Consider the following 22,668-nt stretch of genomic DNA (forward strand, 5'->3'; position numbering starts at 1 on the left):
ATGGAGAAAATACTATTAGTACATTTTTAATGCGACAGGTCTTATTGTGTTATATATACAAATAATTTTTAATTATGTTGTTAAGTCTATTAATGCTCACTTAATGATTAGAGGAAGTATTTGGCTTTTAAAGAAAGTTTTGTTTTTTAAAAAAATATAGGGTCTGTACATCTGTTAATATTAAATAAGTTTATAGTGAATTATTTGTTTACTTATTTTTTGGAAGTATTATTGGTCTTATGCTTAATGCATACCTTCCCTTGCAATTTATATAACTGGGCAAAGCTTTCCCCCAAATTGACACCTAATCATCATTTTTAAATATATATATTTGGTAAAAGAATTCAAGACATTGCTTGAATTAGTGGAATCAATATGACTTAAATTAACATTGTGGAAATTATCTTCAGCCTCTTTTAATTTTATGAAAAATACGTTTATCTTTATCCTTGTTTTTTCATGCTAGGGACACTAATTAACAAATAAATATTCAGTATGTGTATTTAATAGGCAAAGAATTCATAGATGTAGATTCTAGATTTGGGTCAGTACCAACTGGCCATATGATTTTGCATTGTTTATTCTTGCCCTAACCATAATTTGTTCATTTTAACAGTAAGAACTCCAACATTTCTTTTATTTCTCGTATTCTGTAAACTATAATAAAACTAAACTACTCTCTAATGCTTTGATGTTTTACTTCTGTTTTCAGCCTTTAAGAAGAGTTAGCAAAATGATCATCTTTTTTTCTTCCTTTTTATAGAAATTATGACCCACTCAAGACACAACCCAAGAAATACGCCAGATCTAAGTATGACTTTGTGGCAAGGAACAGCAGCGAGCTCTCAGTTCTGAAGGATGATATTTTAGAGGTAATAGAAGTTTGCCTTTTTGCCTTACTCTTAATAAAGTGGATTTATTGTATTTCTCTTTTGGTATATATCTAATCCTTCTTCAAAGAAATGCAGAAGTCATAAAATTATTCTTTAGTATTACATTACCAAAGATTCAATATGTTGGGCCGAGCCCATGGCGCACTTGGGAGAGTGCAGCGCTGGCAGCGCAGCGACGCTCCCCGCCGCGGGTTCGGATCCTATATAGGAATGGCCGGTGCACTCACTGGCTGAGTGCTGGTCGCGAAAAAGACAAAAAAATAAATAAATAAATAAAAATTAAAAAAAAAAGATTCAATATGTTAGAGATATCTATATCTGTTTAGAAGGGGTAGCTGCTTTATCTGTGTTTTGTGGGGGAGAAGGGAAGACGGATTTGTTGGCTTACTTTGCCCTCTTCTTTCTTCTGGGCTTTCTTCATTTTGGAATCAAGACTAATTGTCAATTCAGATGTAGATGCACCATAATATTTTAGTAAGAGAAGACATTTCCTTCTTTTTATCCTTGTATCTTTGCATAAATGATGAGTGAGCCAATGGCGTTGGAGTTAGTCTGCCATGATACCCAAATCTCTTTCTGAGGTTATAACTGAGAGTTCATCTTGAATATATAAGGTGAATGATCACAATATATTTTGTAAAAAAAAAAATATGGTTTTTATATGTTTCCTTTCTATCCCCAAAGTGGAAACAATAGGACTTTACAAGAGAGTCATCTTAGTGCTCTGTAAGTACTTCAAATAATGCAGATATATTCTTGAGATAATACGGACCTTGAGTAGATTGACCATAGTGATGCTGTACCTACTCTATGCTAGTACATGTCATTCTTAGTGTAATTCCTGAAAATTGTTCTGTCAACAATATGTTGATGCTGAGTCAATTTACCAGAGGTGAAAACGTTTTTCTTGGTTGAAGCCTAGGAGTAAAAATTGAACTTCCTTCATAGATTGATTTTCATATGAAAATTATGTTCTTGCACGATGACAGATACTTGATGATCGGAAGCAATGGTGGAAAGTTCGAAATGCAAGTGGAGACTGTGGATTTGTGCCAAATAACATTTTGGATATTGTGAGACCCCCAGAATCTGGATTAGGACGTGCTGATCCACCTTATACGCATACCATACAGGTAAGTGTGTTTCTTAGCAAAACTTCACATTTATAAATTTTCAAATCCATCACTCTTAAACATGAGTTTAAATACCTTTTGTGTATTAATCATTGTGAGATTTAATTGATTGTACATTTTTTTCTAGAATAATTGCGGGACAGTGGTGAGAGACATAGGGAAGAATTACACGTGTGTTTTCTGATTTACTTTTTCATGAAATTATTCAAAAGTTTAGCAGTAAAATGACTGTTTCTCTGAATGCTTTTTTTGCCCTATCTCTACTATTTGGGACATTTGGAGAAGTAGTATTTCTGTCTTTTTGCCCATAGCACTCCTATCCACCCACTTGACAGAGGTGGCACTGAGACAGTGACTGAAGTGTCCAGCAGTTCGTTCACCTTCACCAGCCTTTGCCTTCAGAATCTCTTAAATGGTCTTCCCTGACCAGCCTTGAACTTGCCTATGTCGTCACCTTACACTAACACATGAGCATTTGTTTAGTTGGATTGTAATTTTTTTCCACCTCTCTATTTTAAAGTTAAAATGTACTTAGGATATAGACTTGATAGGTCAGGCTTTGTCTTCTTGATCATTGTATAATTCTTGAGGCCTGTGTCACATTTTCAGGATTTCAGTGACTCTGGTCATCTCATTTACCCTCACGTCTGAATTCACATGCTGTTAAACTCTTGGGATTTTAGACCTGTGGCGTGCTCTCCGGAATCAGATCTGCCAATAGAGATGGAATGAGTGGGCTCGCCCATGTACAGCCTCTCAACCTGGGATGGCTTCTTCCCTGTTACTCCAGGAAGAAGTCTTTTAATTTTCAGAGTCTTGAGAAAAATCACAGGTGACCTGATAATAATGTCAGGAACTTGAGTAGAAGCTACATATAATATACAGTGAAATAGTTAATTTCTATGCCAGTTCTAGTCTTAATAAAATACAAATTGTCAAGACCTAGAATTGTGCTCATGCTACTGCTTTTATGGCCATGGCTCTTTGTGACGTTTAAGACTCCCACACTTGTCCAGAGGGACTTGGCCTTATTAGAATCCATGAACCAAGTAAACATTTAAAATAAGGAGTGAGTGTATAGTTTCTGTGTCATGATAACTTATAGTGGTGGCAGTGGAAATTGTTTGCCGTATTTATGTTTGGGCTGGTCTGATATGCATGTATATTATATACTTATTTTATGTTCATCATTTGTCATTAGCTGTTGATGCCAAAGAAGGAGTTTGAATTATTCAAGGTATGGTCTGCTCCATTTCTCATGGATTTGTGAAGTGAATTTTCTAACTTAATTTTTATATCTTTTTCTTTCCTACGTTCTTACTTTTCTGAGTTTGAGATGTGGTTACCTAACATAATATAGGCTTCTGTCTGGTTTATGAGTTCCAGTTCTTCATTTTCTTTTCTATAGAGATTTTAGCCTTATCCTTAAACAGTGATAGAATGTATGCTTGAAACATATGCCTAAAACACTGATAGAGTATATACCCTTTCAGCTGTGTGGACTGTTTTTAATATTTAACTCATGATATGCTATAAGAAGCACTATTTGCAAAGGATATTTCTAATTCCCATATGTGAACAGAAGCCAAGAGTTTATATTTTAGGTGTTAAAAATAATTATCCAAGTTTGTTTTCATTTGTGTGCATGATTGCTAGGAATAAGCAGATTTCAATAAAATAAGATACTTAAACTTGCAGATAATATAAATTTTAAGTATTTTACCACACCTGAGATTTCCTGAGGAACTTAATGTCTTTTACCTTTTCCTGTTTACATTTCAGTCTTGTCTTTTTCTTTATTTCTGATTCCTGGCTTGAGCCATAAGTTGACTTTTCTGTTTAAAGGTAATTCTGTCTAAAATTGAACCCAAACTATTAATACATATCATAGGTAGGGAGAGTACTTTCGGAGAACATAGAATCTGTTTATCCTTTCTTGAACAGAACCTCATCTTATATTTTTGTCAACTTTGGCACAAGCAAGAAATTTTTTTAGGTACTCACAGGTTTCAGAGTTTGTTCGACTACTTTATGTACGTAGAAACTTGCGGTCCTTGTGGGGACTACCCGTTTGACTATTTTCTTTTAAACTTTTCAGCACTATCTGACTGTCTTCTGAAAATTTCTGGGTGCAACTGTGAATGTAATGCATGTGTATAGAAGCTTTCTGTGTGCACACACGCGTGCGTGTGTGGGAGGTTTAGGATGAGGGCATACTTTTAAAGGGTATTAAAAAACAATCTGCTTTTTAACACCTCCTGAAAGTTTTGGTTGGAGCCCAACAAAACCACCAAGATCTTGTAAAATTTTAATAAGCAAGCATGACAGTCTACTGTCTGATATCTGGCATAAATCCTATTGTAAAAGGATTCCTTTTCTCAAAACGTTTATGACAGTTTAAAAAAATATAGAGAGTAAGACGGAAAATAATACTTACTTGGAAATTTATGCCAGTCATTTTTATATCTCTACAACAGTGTCACCACTATTACCTTAAAGATACCTTTATCTAAAATATCTAAAAAAAATCCTACAGTTTATTTCAGAATGACAATACAGATACCACCATATTTATGTAGATTCCAATGATCTAATACCCTAGCTTTATAAAATGCTGCTGGATTACAATTCTGTGTCTTCCTCGTCTTTTCATTCATTCATTCCACAAATGTTTATTGAGTGCCAGCATCTTGCACTTGATAAAAAGAATGATAGAGCAGATCCTTCATAAAAGCCTGCTGGACAGCATCAAGTCTCTGAGTCACCTGCTGTGGCTTTGCTGTTTCCTTTGCGCTTCCTGTATTAAGAGTAGTGACTGTCACGCTCCTCCTCAGACACAGCCTGCATACTTTTTTCCGTTCCATTTGTCTCTTCATTCCAATGATATAAAAACTTTGAAGAAATGTAAAGAAGCTTCTTCTAACGAAAACATTTAGATCTCTGTTTGGTACTGCAGAAAAGCCCCTAGTGATTCAATACTTAAGCCTGCTTCACATTCACGGAGAGCAGTGATGTTATACTCTGAAGTAGATAATGCCAGTGGTCTGTGCTCATGCTGTGCCGGGCATTGTTTAAGTACTTCACAAACACCAATTCATTTCATTCCCACAAGAACCTCGTGAAGGAGGCACATTCTATATGGGGAACTAAGGGACAGGAGGAATAACTTGCCCACAATCACACAGGTGCGGGAAGCCAGGATGGGACCCAGCACTCTGGAGCCAGAGCCGTGCCCTGATGCACGCTCCTATTCTAGGCAACAGTGCTTACAGAACGTTGTTGTCTCTTTTTGTTTAAACATATAGTTTTTTACTATATAAATGCTTGTATAGTTTTTTAATGAATGAATACTTTCATACCGTATGAAGTGACATTTTCCCAGAATAGCTTTACCATGCTTTATACTGTGATAAAATTTGATCTTATCAGTCCCAGTCCTTGGAATTAGATTTTTGCCTTATGTTTATATTCTTTGGATTTCATCCAATCTTTCTTTCTTTTTATAGTTTAGGAAAATAACCCAAATTATGAGATTCACTTAGCAAGTGGACATTTTGTGAGTGGTGGAAATAAGGGAATTAGATATAAATTACTTCCATGCAACATCTATAAGTTACCAAATATTTTAAAAATGGACACAGCTGTGACTCTTATTTTTACCCCCTGACATGTCCTGTGAAGAAGCGCATATAGATACCTGCAGTTCCCGGGGGACGGGCACAAGTGCAGCCTTGCCCCTTGTTCACACACTGTCAGAGGTTCCTTTCTGATGGCAGGGATGCTCGTACCTGGCACCCAAAGTGAAAAGGTGTTGAATTGCTTCGTGATGTCCCTGGGAATCCAGGCTATTTAATATCCTCACTATTGTAGTGATTTTTAACAGCTTCCTAAAGACAGCCATTCCCACCTAATGTGTTTCCCTCATGGCTTCAGCAAAGTTTTAAAAATACAAGAGAGGGAGATAATGAAGAATTTACAAAAGATTTGGAAAATAAAAGATTGAATAGGACCAAAGAGAAAAGGCAGTAGGTACTTATGAGAGATTATGGAGAACTGACATGTCTTTTGATAAAAATTTTGTTGTCGAGCATTCCAAAGCCTTGTAGTATTTCAGCTGGGCAACTGACAGACATCCAGAGTGCTTTCTGTCCACCTGGTATCTGCTTGCTATGTAGTTTCCTGATATTTCTTTCGATTTGATTGCCAGACCTCTAGCACTGTGACTGTTCATCAACTAGAATTACCCTTTTGCCCAGATAGATTCTCATACTATGTGCCAGGAGCAGAAATCACCTTCTCCCCTACTACTATTTCTGATATACCCAGTGGCCTGACTAAAGACCCCTTTTTATTTATTATTAATTATTAAGTTTATGTGTTTATTATTATTATTACAGATATTCTGACTCCACCAAGAGCAAATAATTATGAGGGTCCAGTCATTATGGTCTTGTGAATTCAGCAAAGTTTCCCATCTTCTCTACTTCCTAACCAAAGATATTATGATGCTGTGGGAAAAGCCCCAATCTGGTTTTGGTACATGAGGATTCCAGCCCTTGTTCTGCCACTAACCAGCTGTGCAACCTTAAAGAGATCTTTTTATTTTCCTGTGCTGAAGTTTGCTCAGCTGTGAAATAGAAGGGGTCAGGTTGCATGATCTTCACAAGCCAATGAAGATATAAAATTCTGTTATTCTCCATATACATGTTTAAATAGCCCTAAGTTGAAAGTGGAAGTATTTTCCACAGGTGACTACTAAACCACTGACTCTATGAATTTCAGCCCATGTTATGAATGCTCTTGTTTTTTAAGCTCAAATCATACATTCAGATACTGGTGGACAGAGGGTGACAATTTTACTAAAGATGGCTTCATATTCTGCTAGCCAGGCCAACTTCCTGATCATATTTAGTTCTTTAAAATCTTTTTTTTTTTTTTTTGGATGGCCGGTTAGCTCAGTTGGATAGAGCACGGTGTTCCTAACAACAAGGTCAAGGGATTCAGATCCCTGTACTGGCCAGCCGCACACCTCCCCCTGCATATTGTTATTTTAAGTTAACCTCAGAAGACTTTGCTCATTAATGAGAGGAATGTTTTTTAGACAAGGATGGTTACTTTTTGTTCTGCCATAAGTATTGACATTTTCCCAGATATTTCTTGTGGTAATTTGGATATACCCACGCTAAAATATATATATTTGTATATTTATATATATATATGATTACTGCCCAGTGTGCACATGTACATAATTATAAAATGTTCTGTTTCTTTAGATTCCTTACAAGTTCAAAACTAAAGTCTACTAAAATCACACCATGATGTGTGTATATATATATATATATATTTTTTTTTTTTTCTTTTTTTCTTTTTTTTTTTGTAAAATTAGCTGTTAAACAAGAATTAGTTATATATTTAATGCATTCTAATGGTATTCTTTATAGGCTATAAAAATAAAATGATGCTATATCTTAATATTTTAACATAATACTTTAATACACAAGTAGTTACTACTGAAATACTGTACACTGTTTATACTATAGTCTAATCTAATGATTAGTTTTTACATGGCTAAATAAGAGTGATGGAAATTAATTATATATTTACAAGCTCCTTCACTGCTTGATTTGTGGGTAATTTTACTGTCCAACACTAATTTGGTCACGTTTTCTAATATTTGATGTAAATTATAATTGAGATTATTTGAGTTCCATCCCCTGTGTTAATTTGTCATTTGATGTGATTTGCTCCATTTTCCTAGTAGCAGTTACTTGGCGAGCTGTCAGAGGTAATACCCACATCGTTCCCTCATGGCCCTTTTTTTCATATAATTTTTTGGATTCAGTCTCTGGACTTAACACCCTCCAAATGTTCCAGCTGTGCTTAGTTTTTACTGCAGAGTTCCAAAAGACCAAATTTAGAGGAAAAATGTGTAATTTAGAGTAGGTTAAACTTTTAAGAACGGTTCGATTTTAATGGCTGGGTTTACTTGCATAATTTCCCTCTGCAGCAGTACCTTGCGTGAATCAGGAGCTTCTATCTCAGTCATTCTAACTTAACTCTCAATGAGAAAGTCCATTTCCTGTGAGGTGTAGTAATTCTGACTTCTTTCAGAGAAAGAGAGACAAAAAGATTTTGTTTTAAACAGAACTTTGTATTTGTGGGAGATACTAGGCAAGAGTTAGGAAGTGACAGTTATGGTGCAGAAGTGGGTTTATACCAGCTTCACCCACCATCTCTGTTTGCCCCCAACTGAGGGGTCTGTGGGGACATGGGACTTTCAGTGCTCAGTATTGGGGAAATCCCAGGCAAACTGAGAAAAGTTGGTGAAGATTTCTTTTCTGTATTTGGAGCTTCAACACCTTTGGTTCAGGAGAAGAAAGTTCAGAGCACAACGCTCTATGAGATTTCCCCTAAGTTGAGGGCACGTGGGCTCCATCAGTTCTGTACCTTCAACCCAAACAGCCAAGAGACAGCAGCAAGGAAGGGAGGAGCAGGAGTTGGGCAGCAGGTATGGAGGCATGGAGAAGATAGATAGGGACATGGCACGGTGCTCTCAGGAGTCAGTACTGATTCCCTTTCTTCTGCACCGAGAATTACAAACCAGTTTCCACAGCAAAGCTGTCTTCCTTACCATTTCAGAATAGGCGGTAATGACTCAAGAAAGGTATTTTTCCCCCTTTCCATGTCAGAGGTTGGAAGCGTAAGGCAGGAGAGGACCAAGAAAAGAGGAGAATATGCAAGTAAATATAATTTATGGCATAAAACAAAAAAGAAATTTCATAAGGGTTTTCTTTACTTTAATCAAGTACGTGTGTGTGTATATATATATCTTATTTGGTTAGGTCATACTGGTGAAATTGCATTATGTAGCAATGACAGATGAAATGAGGCACAGAACATTTGGTGAGCCTGTCTTCAAGCTTGATTGTGACAGTAACACAGAGGGTATTCAGTTTTTCACACTATTATTTGATGGATAGCAAAGCACTAGCTGTTCTTGTTTTTAAGAAGGCAGAAAATATGAATCATATCATGGAATGCAGAGTCATGGCATTTTTGTTTATACTTTAAAAACAATAATTTAAACTGACATTTTTGAAACAGTAATTCACTAACCCTTCATGAAGTTACGTGCGGAGGACATTCTTGTCAAGGGAATATTGCATGTACAGATGACTTTGGTGTGTGCCAAGTATTACATTTTGGTGATGTTTGCTGTATTTTGATTGCTTTAAATGTTATTGGCCCAAATATAGGAAGATTGCTTTGTGGGGTATAATACTACTACTAAAATATCCTAATACATTACTGAATATATTAAAAATGTTTCTAGGCTTTGAATGTTGAGGGGATTCACAATCTGTTTCTGACCTATTTATCTCTGTGGCCTAATCTGAAAACCTCTCCCCTCTACTCCTTCCCTTCCTCCCCATGTCTCTGTGCTCCTTGCCCCCTTGTCCCCCCAGTATGTAGCAGCATGATCAGCACTTCTTTCAGTTCTACTTCTGTCCTTGCCTAATATCCTTCCCACCTTCTCCCCCCACTGGGTGGTGAGTAGCTTCTAAGAAGACAGCGGAAAGGAACGAGGGCTCGCGCCGCCTCAGGTTTCCACAGGTGTCACTCATTCGCTGTGAAGGCGACTATGATAAAGCTCGGTGTGTTGTTTTTTGGGGAATGATTTGATTAAGAAATGAAGTGTGTGTGCGTGCTGTGTGTTTTTATATTTCTGATCTCTGTGGAAACTGGGGAGGACTCTCTTCAAATCAATGTCACCTTATATTTGGGCCAATTTAGAACTTAAAAGTAAATCCTGTTCTAATCAAAGGACCAGATTGCCAAAAGGTCTTTTTGCATTTTACATGCTAATACTACATTTTAGGATAACTAAAATTGTGCCAGTGCAGTATCTGAACTTTACCTCTATTACAAGTCATTGCTCTGTATCTTTGATTCTGCAAGGAAATGTGCCTTTTGAGAATTTGGAGCCTCTTACAATGTAGTTGCCTCTTCAAATCATTTTGTTAGATGTAAAGTTTTGACTATAGTGTGTGTTTTGATAAATGGATATACACAAATACTTTTTTAGCCTAATGATCATAAATGAAAAATTATTGAAAAGCTTTTTATCAACATCTACCTTTTTAAGTACAAATCTCCACATGCATTTTTCTAGCATATGTTTGTTACAGTCATAAACATTTAATTAAAGACCATACCATTACCCTTACAGTGATTCACCCCACAATGTTTCCGTTTTAACAAGTTCTGATTTTAATAAATTAGCACTAAGATGATGCAGAAAGGGGTATGCCTTGGAAAAAATTTAATATCAACAGTTAAGAATTATTTCTTAGGAATAGCAGAATTAAAAATCTTTGAATATAGCATACATTTAAAATAAGGAATAAGTGATGCTTTATGCTATTGACATTTAGACTTCCAGTGCAATTAGAAGTTATTATTGGTGTAAATTATAAATAATCAGAAATCTTTTTACCTTCCCTGGCCTTCCGAGTCCAAATTTGGTTTTGTGGAACATTTATTACTAGAATACTACTATTTGCTATTGGTGTATCCTTAACTTCCATTTTGCCTTTGAACAAATATGTAGAACATTTAAGAGATTATTTTTAGTGATTATCATACCACATAGGATTACAGATGTGTGTGTGTACACACATGCACACATACATAAATTTGTTATGGATTTGCAAGTAAATTTACAAATAAATAGCCAACACTGTCCTATCAAAGTATAATTTGTTTTCCCAGCCTAGGTATATATTTTCGCAATTTCAAGTTAGTTATTTGTCTTTTTATAGAAGCAAAGGATGGAGTGTGGTCCAAGACCAGCTGATACTCCCTCTGCTCCATCACCTCCTCCCGCACCAGCTCCTGTTCCCCTCCCCCTTCCACCTTCTGCTCCAGCACCTGCTCCTGTGTCAAAGGGCCCAGCAAATGTTACCCGTCAGAACAGCAGCTCCAGTGACAGTGGAGGCAGTTTTGTGCGAGATAACCAGAGACACAAACAGCTTCCAGTGGACAGTAAGTTTCCCCAAGAAGCAAAAAAGTTTCTCCTGGGAATTAAAAGCACTATTAAGTAAAATATTGCTTAGTATTAGTTCTCCTGGTATTCAGTATTATTAAATATAAATATTGGTCTTTTATACATGCATGGTACTTCATTGGTTGCAAAGACTTTCACCTAGTTTCTCATCTTCTAAGTAATTCTGAGAAACAAGAAATTCTCTCCACTCTCTAATGAATGTATTAAATTATGCTAAAATTCCATGCTCATATTCCAATATATTGTGATGCTTGCATGCATACTGGAGCCAGACATACTGGAGTTTGTACAGTGAAAGATCACCTACCAGAATGTGACCTTCAACAGTTTAATAATCCTTTCTGTACTTCACTATCTGAAAAGTGGGGGAAAATCATGGTATCTGCTTCACAGGAGAAGTGTGAGTATTTAAAGAGATAATGTATGTAAAGCATTTAGGCCAGTGGTTCTCAGCCAGGGTTGGTTTTGCTCCCCTCCTCCCTCTGGGGACATTTGGCATTTTCTGGAAACATTTTTTGGTTGTCACAGCTCAGAGGATGCTACTGGCATTTAATGGGTAGAGGCCAAGAATGTTTAGCAACATTCTACAATGCATAGGACAGTGGCGCACAACAGAATTATCTGGCCCAAAACATCAGCAGTGCTGAGGTTGAAAAACCCTGGTTGATTTTGGCCAGTGTATGGCACATTATAAGCAGTCAGTAAATATTTGCTGCTGTCATGTCAACATCATCTTCATCAGATTGTCATCATAATCTTCCTGCTTCTCTTTCTCTTATTTGCTGTGCTCAAATATATGCACAATTATACTAGTTTAATATAATCACCTGCCAATATCAGTCTCAGATTTACCCTCCAAATTCAGATTTCATATGATTTAAACTTCAACTTCATATTTCCATCAATTTAAGTGTGATTTTTTTCATATGAAGAGTTTCTATGGAAACCATACTTGAATAAACTAAAAAAAAAAAGACACCGTGACCAACTTTGGATTAGCCTTCTTAGTACTAGGGAATAGAAGTATAGATACTTTGAAAACTGAAGATACTTCTAAGATAAGTTTTATTTTGCTTTACCTTGTAATATATATATAGCATGTCTGTTTAATCTCTAAATTGTGTTTCTTAAAAGTATTCTAAACTTACTTTATTTTACCGTGCTTGATATATGAAAACTCTTGGAAAACTAGAGCCAGGAAGGTATTTTATATTTTCTTAATATAAAGAAGGGTATGTGTGTGTGCGTAAAGGATATCTGTCATTCTTTCAGTATGGGCTACTCCTAAGTTTCTGCATTCTTTTCTCCAGATAATCAATCTATTTCTCTTTCCTTCAGTACTATATATAGTTGGAAAATGAATGATTCCCAAATTCATCTTCATACTCTATCTCACCTCTGACATCCAGATGCATGTATTGAGCTATTACCTTTAAAGCTGAGATTGGATGCTTGAGATTCATGTTCAAAACTAAGTTATGGGGCTGACCCCGTGGCGCACTCGGGAGAGTGAGGCGCTGGGAGCGCAGCAAGTGCTCCCGCCGCGGGTTCGGATCCTATGTAAGGATGGCCGCTGAGCGCACTAGCTGAGCGCGGTGCAGCCAGTCACAAAAAGACAAAACTAAGTTATTGAATCTTTCACTCCCATTTACACCCTGCTGTTTTTCTCATCTCGGTGAGTCACAGCCACGTCTATTCAGTTTGGTTATTCTCGATAAGTTAAAAAACAATAATAAAAAAGACACTAAAACGATTACTATTTAACTGTTCTAGAAGTTCTGAATAAATGTACTAAGCACATGCGTGTGTTCACACATTACTTCCCCTCCCAAAGTATAGTGTATTTAAATAACCTTCTTATCCATATCTTGACCTAACCAGAAAACTAAAGGAAAAATGAAGTTTTGGAAAAGGAATTCTCTGTCTCTGCAGCAAAACTGACTGTGTATGGGTGTGTGCATGTGCGTGTGTATAATTATGGTAAAATATATGCTACAAACTTTTTAAACTTTTTAAAACTTTTAAAATATATGTGGGTTTTTTTAAGAGATGCTTTTTTTCCACCCCCAAAGACACTAACAACATAGTTTTAAGATGAGAAATTTCTATGGATATTTTTATTGATTTCCCTAGGGAAAATTTTTCTGTTAGAAGTAACTGCTCCTTTCTTCATTCTCACCACAAGTTCATAACGTTTCCCTTCTTTGATACTTCAGCACAGTAATCTTTGACACTGTGGCATTCTTTTTCCAGGCCTAGGATCAGAGTTCACAGGCATCCCGTCCCCATTTGGAACAGCATGTGGGTTGGGACAGTTTGTTCTTTGTCTCACTCTAAAAAACCAAGAATAACCTAATGGGAAAGAGGCATAGTCTGAATACTTTTAAAGACAGAGAACTCTCCTGATAATTGTGACTCATCATTTCAAGTCTGTTTTTTCTTAATACAAGAATGTCATTGGTGTATAAACTATAAACATCTCTCCCCAAATTAACACATGTACTTGTTTCCTTAAAATAATTAAATCTTGCAATTACTTATGTAAAGTCCTTTTTAAAGATAACTCAAAAGTATAGTTTGACATTAAATAAATATATTTCTTTTTATAAAACAAATATTTCTTTATAGCATGTTTTTGGAGAATACTTTTTGTTTGTTTTTTTTTTTTCTGAATGAGTGTTGGGGCTTCTCAACAGTCTTTTAGGACCAGATAGACATGTTTAAGTGTGTACTTATTGATAGATAGCCAGATTTCTCTCAAAATATTCATGCTACCTACATAATCTGCTTACTGTGTAAGCTTCTCATAAAAACAAAATGGAACTAGAAAGCAAAGACTCATAACAATGTTTTCAAATAGCTATGAACAAGGGAAAAAAGCCTACATGCCTGTTTTTAAAGTGTAGCATATGGTAAGAGTGAACCCCTTTTGCTGAAATGTGACTGTGCATTACCTGTTCAAAATAGCTTCTCAGAGCTATGTGTCATAAAGCTATTCAAATTGGTTTATCGTAGGATCCAAAAACATTGTCCTCTTACCACTTTCGAAGATACTAACACTTTAGTTGCTTTGTATTTCTTTCATTTCCTTTGAAATTCTAGCCCTTTTATTTGAGTTTATTCTTTTGTAATCAGGAGTGTTATTTTAGAAAGAGGTGTAAAGTTAGTCCGGTTCATTGTGTGCTAGAACGTTGAAAATGGAAACCAAAACCCAGGAGCACATTAGAAAGAGTTTTTTGTATTCCCTGGAAGAGGACTATGCTGTGGACTGGTGGCAACAACTGATGTCGTGGCTAAGTCAGTGGATTAAAGAATTAAACTTTTTAATGTGGTGATACTTTTCTTTTCCTTGGAGATGTACCCATGCTGTATGGCAATATAATGTAATGATTTAAAATAGTTAACTAATGAAATAAATGCTTGTAATGTACTACTTAAATGTCACAGTCAGTTGTATGCTCTCTCACTCTCTCTAGCCCTCTTCGTTCCCTTCCTCTCTCCCTCCCTCTCTTCTTCCCTTTTCCCCTTTACTTTGACTTCTTTAAAAAGGTTTCCTAAATACTTGAGGCATTAAAAAAAATAGATTGAAATAACACTGGTTATTTCACACTTTCACTTGTTTCCCAAGGGCACCACTTTCTAAAACACTTTCTCCAAAAAAAAAAATAACAAAGATCATAGAACAATGATCACAAAAAGCTCTCTTAGTGAGCAGGTCATTGCCATTTGCCAAGTTAATTAGTTAATTTGATTACTATATCAGTTCTTTGTTCTTAATTCTTGAAAGGGATATACAAACAACTTAATGTACCTATGTAAATATACACACACATTTTAAAAATATGCACACAAACAGATCATTCCCCTTCCCATACTTTCATTTCTTTCCCATTTTTTTCATACCAGTATGTTCATGTACACATCTTTACCATAAACATAAAATGGTTAGGGGAGAAGGAAAGTAGATGAGTTAATTAAAGGTAGTTTCAGTGACTTTAGAAATAAAACAGCCCTGAGATGAATGTCAGAAGATCCAATTCTAGCTAAATTCTACTACTGATTAGCAATGTGAGTTTGACAGATCATTTATCTACTTTTGGCCTCCGTTTTCTTATCTGGTTATTTAAGGGGGTTGTACATGATAATTTTCAAGGTCTCTCTCAGTGAAGAAGTCATCAGAATGCCTCATTCATTCATTTATTCAACAAGTATTTATTGAATCAATACCGTTTTAGGTGCTGGGATATTGAAGTAAACAAAACAGGGAAAAATCTTGTTTTCTCCTCAGGCTTATATTTTAATGAAAGGAGATAGATAATCAAGCGATGGAGAACATTAGAAGGCGTGAAGTGGTTTGAAAAATAATAAAGCTCTGTAGATAGAGAGTGCTGTTGAGGAGAGGGTTGCAATTTTAAATAGGTCAGGAGAAATCTAAAGAATTGGCCACTGGAGTTTAGAAAAGTGTAGTGGAGAGATGGGGGCAAAAACAGTGACGTGCATTGCGATGAATTTAAGAGAAGATAGGAGAATGGGAATAGTATAGATGACTGATATAGACGACTTTTCATGGAGTTTTGCTAAAAGGGAGCAGAGAAATGGGCAGTAGCTGGGAGGGGACATGGTAAAAAGGGCTTATTTAAAGGTGAGAGAAATAATAATCAACAATGGCGTGTTTGCATGCTGATGAAATGATTTGGTAAAGGAAGAAAATTGGTAACAGGATAAGTAGGAGAGAAATTACTGTCAAAATATTCGAATAGTCATAGAACTTGGGGTCTAGTGCACACACCGAGGAGTTGGCCTTAGGAGCATGGAAGCAGTTTATCTATAATGTAACAGGAAAGATGGCAGAGTGTGTGGGGAAAGTGCTGGAAGGAAGGAAATTAGAAAGCAAAATTATCAGTTCAGGGTAAGGACTGAGGAATAGGGTTGGAGCTCTGCAGAGAAGGGAGAAGATTGTCAATACCTGTTTAAGACAGTGGGCAATTATATGGTCTAGGGAAGGGTTTCTCAACCTGGGCCCTCTTGACATTCAAGACTGGATTCTCTGCTATAGGAGGCTGACCTACACATTTTAGAATGTTTGGTGCACCCCGGGCCTCTACCGACTGCATGACAGCAACAGCCTTTCCCCTTTTCCTCTGTCAGCTGTGACAACCAAAAGTGTCAACAGACATTGTCAAATGTACCCTGGAGTTCAAATTATCCCCAGTTAAGAGCCACTGGTCTAAGGAAATGTAGTATGATTGTCAGGGAGCATTAACAGCCCAGTTGAGGTTCACAATCATAAATTTAATATGAGATCATTCAGCATTGTTGTGTTATATTCAGCTGTGCAAGTACAGGCACAGAATAAGCAGAAAGTTAGATTTAACCAGGGTTGGGATTTTGCCCAAAGAGTACAATGAAGAGAGAAGAGAAGAGTCATGGGAGTTCTTTTAATAATTGATCATAGAATTCACACTGGGTGAGGAGAAAAGTGAAGACAGATGGTAGGAACACTAGATTGTAAGTTCTGTTGGGGTCAAAGGATTGTTGGGCTTGGGATTCTAGAGAGAGTGACATCATGTTAGGGATTTTCAAAAATAACCTACCTTCTGCTGGTGTCTAGGAAGGAAATCTCAGATGGAGGAAGTGCAGGATGAGCTCATCCACAGGCTGACCATTGGTCGGAGTGCCGCTCAGAAGAAGTTCCATGTGCCACGGCAGACTGTGCCAGTTGTCAATATCACTTATGACTCCACACCAGAGGATGTGAAGGCATGGTTGCAGTCGAAGGGCTTCAACCCTGTGTAAGTCTCTCTGTGAATACTTCGCAATTTTGTGTCAAACATACAATGCTTTCAATTTGATTACTTAGACGTCACAAATGACTCTTTAAAAATAAATGAGCCCAGCCTGCATACTTTGTTTCATACTCAGGATATGACTATAGCCATTCATTTCTAAAAAAGAATTGGAGGAAACAGAAATAACTGTCATTTATTGCAACCCCATTTTCTAGTTGGTAATATCTGTGCATCATTGGTCCCTTAAGCAAAACTGTCAGCAGCTTTGAGGCCTGGTAGCTTTCTTCCTCCCTCACCAGCTTACACAGGGTATGACCATGGGCTTAGCTGTACTTCCCAGACCATGTAGGACATAGAGCATAAGCTTTTCTCCTGCTTCAGGATATATAGTGGTTTAGACAATAAAAAATAGATAACTTTACCTATCATAGATTATAATCTTAATAGAACTTTTCCTTTAGTAAACCTATGGTAAAAGTTCTAACTATTTATCTATAATCTAAAAGTCTATAAACATTTTATGTGTATTTGGTGCAATGACCTATTTAAATAACACATATTCAAGGAATCTTGACATATTATAAACTCATTTACCCAGCGTAATTAAAAAATGAGGTACTATGGTTAGTTAATTGTTAGGTTACTAGAAAGTTATCTATTCCTTCTATGAAACACCAAATTTCAAGGAATTGGTATTAAACAATAATGGCACCAAACCCAGTTGGCCCCTTTTTGATGCTTCATAATTAATGATTTTGTACAGCCTCAGGGTCATCATCATGAAAGTTCCCAGTCCCTTGTCATTGTCCTCACTAAGCACTGTAGTGCCATTCAGTAAGAGTTCCAGTTGCTAGCAGAAACAGTAAATTTTCTCTTTCGTTTTATTCTGAGCAATATTTTTAATGTTGTGTTTCTTGTTGTTGTTGTTTTCAGGACTGTCAATAGTCTTGGAGTATTAAATGGTGCACAACTTTTCTCTCTCAATAAAGATGAACTGAGGACAGTCTGCCCTGAAGGGGCGAGAGTGTTTAGCCAAGTCACTGTACAGAAAGCTGCATTAGAGGTATGTCTTGTCAACCTAAGGTGATATTTTTCTGTGTTAGTCAAGACTGTGGACTGCAGATTGAAAGCTCTGGAAACAACTGTTTATGTCCGTATGGGCCAATTTTCTTTTTTTACAGAGCTGAATTGAATTAAATTTGACTCAGTTTTTCCAAATTTGTCTCTGGACAGCATCAATGACCATTTGCAGGGAAATTAATTTGGCATATATGTTCATATAACATGAAGCTTGAGCATATGCTTTTGGACATTTAACAAAAAGCATAATGTTCTCATTTTATATGTATTAATTACTTCTATAGGAGTTTTAATTTTGGCACAATAATGAAAATTCATGTCTAAATGAGTAAATGCCTGAAGAAGTCAGAACTCTTTTGCTTGTTCTTAATGTTTAGTTTGGAGATTCTAGTAGGTTATAGTTATAAGGTCTTAAAACTCTGGTGTGTTAGGCCTAGTTATACATCTAAATAAACAGGGTGGGGGGGATAATGTAGGGATCATTGAAAATGGAGAGTTCTGAAGAGAGAGTCATAGCTGTCTGTATGAAAACAGGAAAGTAAATGTTTACTATTATTGGTTATACTTAAGCTTTCAGTATTCTACTTTACTTAAAATAAGTTATGTAAGGGTAGTAGTTTCCAATTGTTACATCTCACAGCTCTTAAATAGTTTCACGAAAATTATTCTTGTATTCAAATGAAAGGATATAGGCTTTGGCAGGAAATTGATGCATAATTATCTGTAGCAGCTATATTATATAAATTCAACAGTTAAATAACTCCGGGTAAAATAGCTTCATGCACATAAACCTGTAACTAGTCTCAATCAAGACAAATCATATTTTCCTTAGCAATTTTTCCTACAACATTGTTCTTGGGGGTTCTGTGTGAGGGTTTGACATAATTGCTTTCTAGCTCCACTATGAATAAGGATTATATCTTTTCTCAACAGCATTGTTACCATTATACATACTAATTTTTTAAGATTATAAACTACTTCCTAAGGATATGTTAGAAAATTTCATTTTCCTAGAATTTCTGAATTCCTTCATTCCAGAACTGCCTATTAGTGATATTTGCCTGCACTGATGCTTCCTCATGTCTCTTGCTGCCTGTTCCTCTGGATGCAAGTCGAGGCAGAGGCTGAATACCTGAGGTTCTTCATGTTCTCCCGCCCCCCCACAGCTCACCCCACCCTTCTCAGGGATGTAGTTCATCTTTTAGATTACTCACCTGCATTGCCAGACTTCTGTTGATGAGATGGAGTAAGCAGAGGGTACACAAGGATCGTAGGTAGGGCGGGAAAAGGGGAAAGGCCGGCACGATCACAAGTCAGAACTGCCTGGAGGGAAACGTACTGTATTCTGAGCCCACTCTGTGGCCTGATTTAAAATCTCCAAAAGGCAGATGAGTATCTTGCTTAACCCCAAAAGGAATCTTTGATAATTCACCATGTTACTGTGTTCGTTGTACACATACCTTTTTTCTCTCAGGGAATCTGGAGCATTCCACGTGCGTTATTGATTTATCATTATAATTTTCATATGAAAGGCATGGTGAATGAATTGCCTCCAGACACTTTGTAAAACGAATAATTATTAATATGACGTGTAAGTGAAGTCCAGAAACTTCACTTATATGGATGGGGCAGCCTTTAGTGTTCCAGAAGAGATACTAGAAGAAAATCACTATGGACTTTTGCCCTGAGCCATTTCATTCCATGACCTGCAGCCTGTGCAAACCAGTAACCATCTTGTCTGAACCATGTTTATTTTTCAGGATAGCAGTGGCAGCTCTGAATTGCAAGAAATCATGCGAAGACGACAAGAAAAAATCAGTGCTGCTGCTAGTGATTCAGGAGTGGAATCTTTTGATGAGGGAAGCAGTCACTAATTCATTTGTCGTTTGTTTTTAAAACTCCATTTTTCTTGGAATTATTCTACCATGTTTGGTTTTAAGAAGACTTGAAGGGAATGTCAGATTCGTTTTTCTTGGTCTACAAACCTGAGTAAACAGACGACTTGCTTCTGGGCCCATTATTTTTATTAAAACTGAAAAATCTTAAACTGAATTTTTTGATCTTGAGAAATGTTTTTCCTACTTTACCAAGGTGAGATTTCCTTTATTAGATTAATTATTTCATCCCCATCTCAATATATAAGCAGGAATTTTTTGACAGTGGTGAATTTATTCACTGCAACAAAGCAAAGATATTGTCCATGATTCAAAATCTAAATTTCAACTTTGCCTGTTAGTATGGTGTCTGTTATTCAGGGTATAGCTCACTTTAGGCTAGCCCCTGCTTACTTAGGTCTCTTCTCTGACATACTCAATGATAGAATATTTACATTTATTTAAAGTTCTCAATGCCAACAGTTTAAAAAAAATTAAAACATTTGAATGAACTGTAAAGTACAGCCAGGCCTTGAATGTGCAAATATAAACCTATGGAGCATTCCCAAGATATTTTGTTTGTCCTGGCTCTGTTGATCGTAATTCCTTGTATAGCTTGTATTTTGATTTAGTTTATATTCTGATTATTATGTATACTGTGTTCTTATGTATGAGAAAGCACAAGTGGGAAAGAGGTCATATACATTCAAAATCAAAGGAAGTAGGCTGCATTGGTGTGCATTACAGTATTTTGCTTAAGGAAAGCCTCAGTTATGAACATTGCTATAAGTAGTTAAAAGGAAATTAGGGCCATTTTATGTGTTTATCTGTGTCAAGTCTTTCTGGTAATAAGAAACAATTTACAAATATTTTAATCCTGTAAAACATTCTAGATAGAGAAAAAGATACCTAACCTTCAACAAATGTTATTTTTGGAAACATGATTTTTGTCATTAAATGTAATATTATTTCACATATATAAAACAGATGTTATGTAAGAATGTTGTATATTTTAACATAAATCCATTTAGAGAGATTATCTAGATTCATTAATTTTCATAGTGCCTTTTTCACATGAGTCAGCTAGGAAGTCTGCAATAAACAGTATTTGCTGGATGTTAATAAATGGCTTCTGTCTCATTGGGAAAAGGGGTCTTCACTATGTAGACTGGGGATTAGGGTTGAGTGGAATGGGAACAAGTAGAGCTCCACTCTTTTTTTTTAAGCTAGGTTCTGGTCTGTTTCTGAGTGGGTAGAACAGCTCTAGAATGCTTCCTTCAGTTGCTTCTTTCCACTTCTCCGATTTCATCATCTTTTCCTTCTACCGTCTAGTCACAGTTGTAACAGTAGTGAAAATGTATTTACACGCACTTACAATTGCTGAATGCTTCCACATAAATTCTTTACTAAATATCTACAGTAACTCTGTGAGTTACGTTTTTATGGGTGAGGAGATTTAGCTTCCTAGGGTCTGATTTTCTGCAGATTGTGAAGGATGTGGGAGCCTCTCATCTTCCACCTCTCAGCCTCTTCATAACACTGCCCCTTGGGTAAAGTACAGCAAATGTGAGAATGATAAAGGAGAATTAGTTTAGGTCTTTTACATTTCATAAGCAATCACATGTATTTATAACTTAGCCCTTATTGAAAATCTCTGAAAGTAAACGGATAAGAAAAAATAAAATCAGATAAAAATAATGTCAAGAAAACTGTGTGTAAAGTAGCGTATTTGGTATTTAAAGAATGGTTGTAATTGATGTCTTTATGTCAAAGGAAAAGGATACTTGCCAAAGGAAAGTATCTCAGAGGTAATATATACAGGAAGCAGTTATCTCACTTAGGGCTGTGGGGGCAAAGAGAAGAGATTAATAGAATTTAGAAGCTTGAGGGAGAGGCACTACAGAGTTTGGATCCAGACATCTAAGGACTTTGGTCACTGGTACCTGAAAAGTTTGGAGAAAAGACCCCACAAAGCTGGCAAACAAACTCTGATCTGAGAAGGGAGCACAGCCTAACTGGTGCTGTTGCTGCAGGAATTCAAAAAAGAATTCAGTAATTGAGAAAAATACTACAGAAAATTCATGGAGCTGGGACTTGGGCCTCTGAAGAGAGCATGCCAGGCATCTGGTTCTTGAATCTCTGAGAGGGCACGATGAGGCTGCTTCTGGGAGTGTGGGGAAAACAAGCTTGTGACTTGAACCAACTGCTCCTACTGGGAATCATTTGCTACTTATACAGTGAAGAACAATTATTAGGATATTGATAGAAACAGAAAATAAAACAGGAAGGAGAAGTCTCTTGTTCCCCCTTTAACTTTCTATCTCTCTGAAGAACATGCCTTGGGAAGAATCTATAAGGCAAAGCCCCACATCACAAAGATGAGCATAAAAGAGTGCATTTGAAACTGAGAGAATAACTTAATAACCAACCCATTCCAACTTCTTGATCCTTAGCCTGTATACTAACTCTTCTATAACTATTTGAAATTTCATACAGCAATAATAAAAAAAAGTTCATGATTTTGCCTGACAAGATGCAACCATCCTTAATAATCTCTGTTATGTAAACAGTATTTAATGTAGAGTATTTAATACAAAGACTTGGTTAAAAGCAAAAAGAGAACACTGAGATATCACAGAGATGGAAATAATAGGAAGTGGCTCCCTCCTAGGGCTAAGGAGCGTGGGGAATTGGTTGGGTTTATCAGCATCTAGAAGCCTGGAAGAAGGGCCTTATTGGGCCCAGAAAAAGAAGGCACTGTCTCATATTGGTGTTGGGGCCTCAGGAACATAGAAGAGGGCCCCTCTGTGGGGCTGAGACAAACTCTTGATG

The 22,668-nt window shown here is 36.5% G+C and overlaps 1 protein-coding gene across 4 annotated transcripts in view; it reads left to right on the forward strand.

Moving 5' to 3' along the window:
• The window catches only part of EPS8 (EGFR pathway substrate 8, signaling adaptor), a 169,092-nt gene extending 148,319 nt beyond the window's left edge, over positions 1 to 20,773 (forward strand). For 2 of the 4 annotated variants that reach the window (XM_063074686.1, XM_063074685.1), the window contains 7 exons: positions 764 to 872; positions 1,883 to 2,026; positions 3,228 to 3,263; positions 10,849 to 11,071; positions 16,705 to 16,885; positions 17,816 to 17,945; positions 19,723 to 20,773. In XM_063074686.1, the coding sequence (XP_062930756.1) occupies positions 764 to 872; positions 1,883 to 2,026; positions 3,228 to 3,263; positions 10,849 to 11,071; positions 16,705 to 16,885; positions 17,816 to 17,945; positions 19,723 to 19,836 (937 nt within the window). In that variant the 3' untranslated portion in view covers positions 19,837 to 20,773. The remainder of the gene's footprint in view (positions 1 to 763; positions 873 to 1,882; positions 2,027 to 3,227; positions 3,264 to 10,848; positions 11,072 to 16,704; positions 16,886 to 17,815; positions 17,946 to 19,722) is intronic. The other 2 variants (XM_063074687.1, XM_063074684.1) reach the window with 1 other exon arrangement.
• Positions 20,774 to 22,668: the final 1,895 nt, after the last annotated feature.

The sequence above is a fragment of the Cynocephalus volans genome, chromosome 12 (assembly GCF_027409185.1).
Source record: "Cynocephalus volans isolate mCynVol1 chromosome 12, mCynVol1.pri, whole genome shotgun sequence".
NCBI classification, from domain to species: Eukaryota; Metazoa; Chordata; class Mammalia; order Dermoptera; family Cynocephalidae; genus Cynocephalus; species Cynocephalus volans.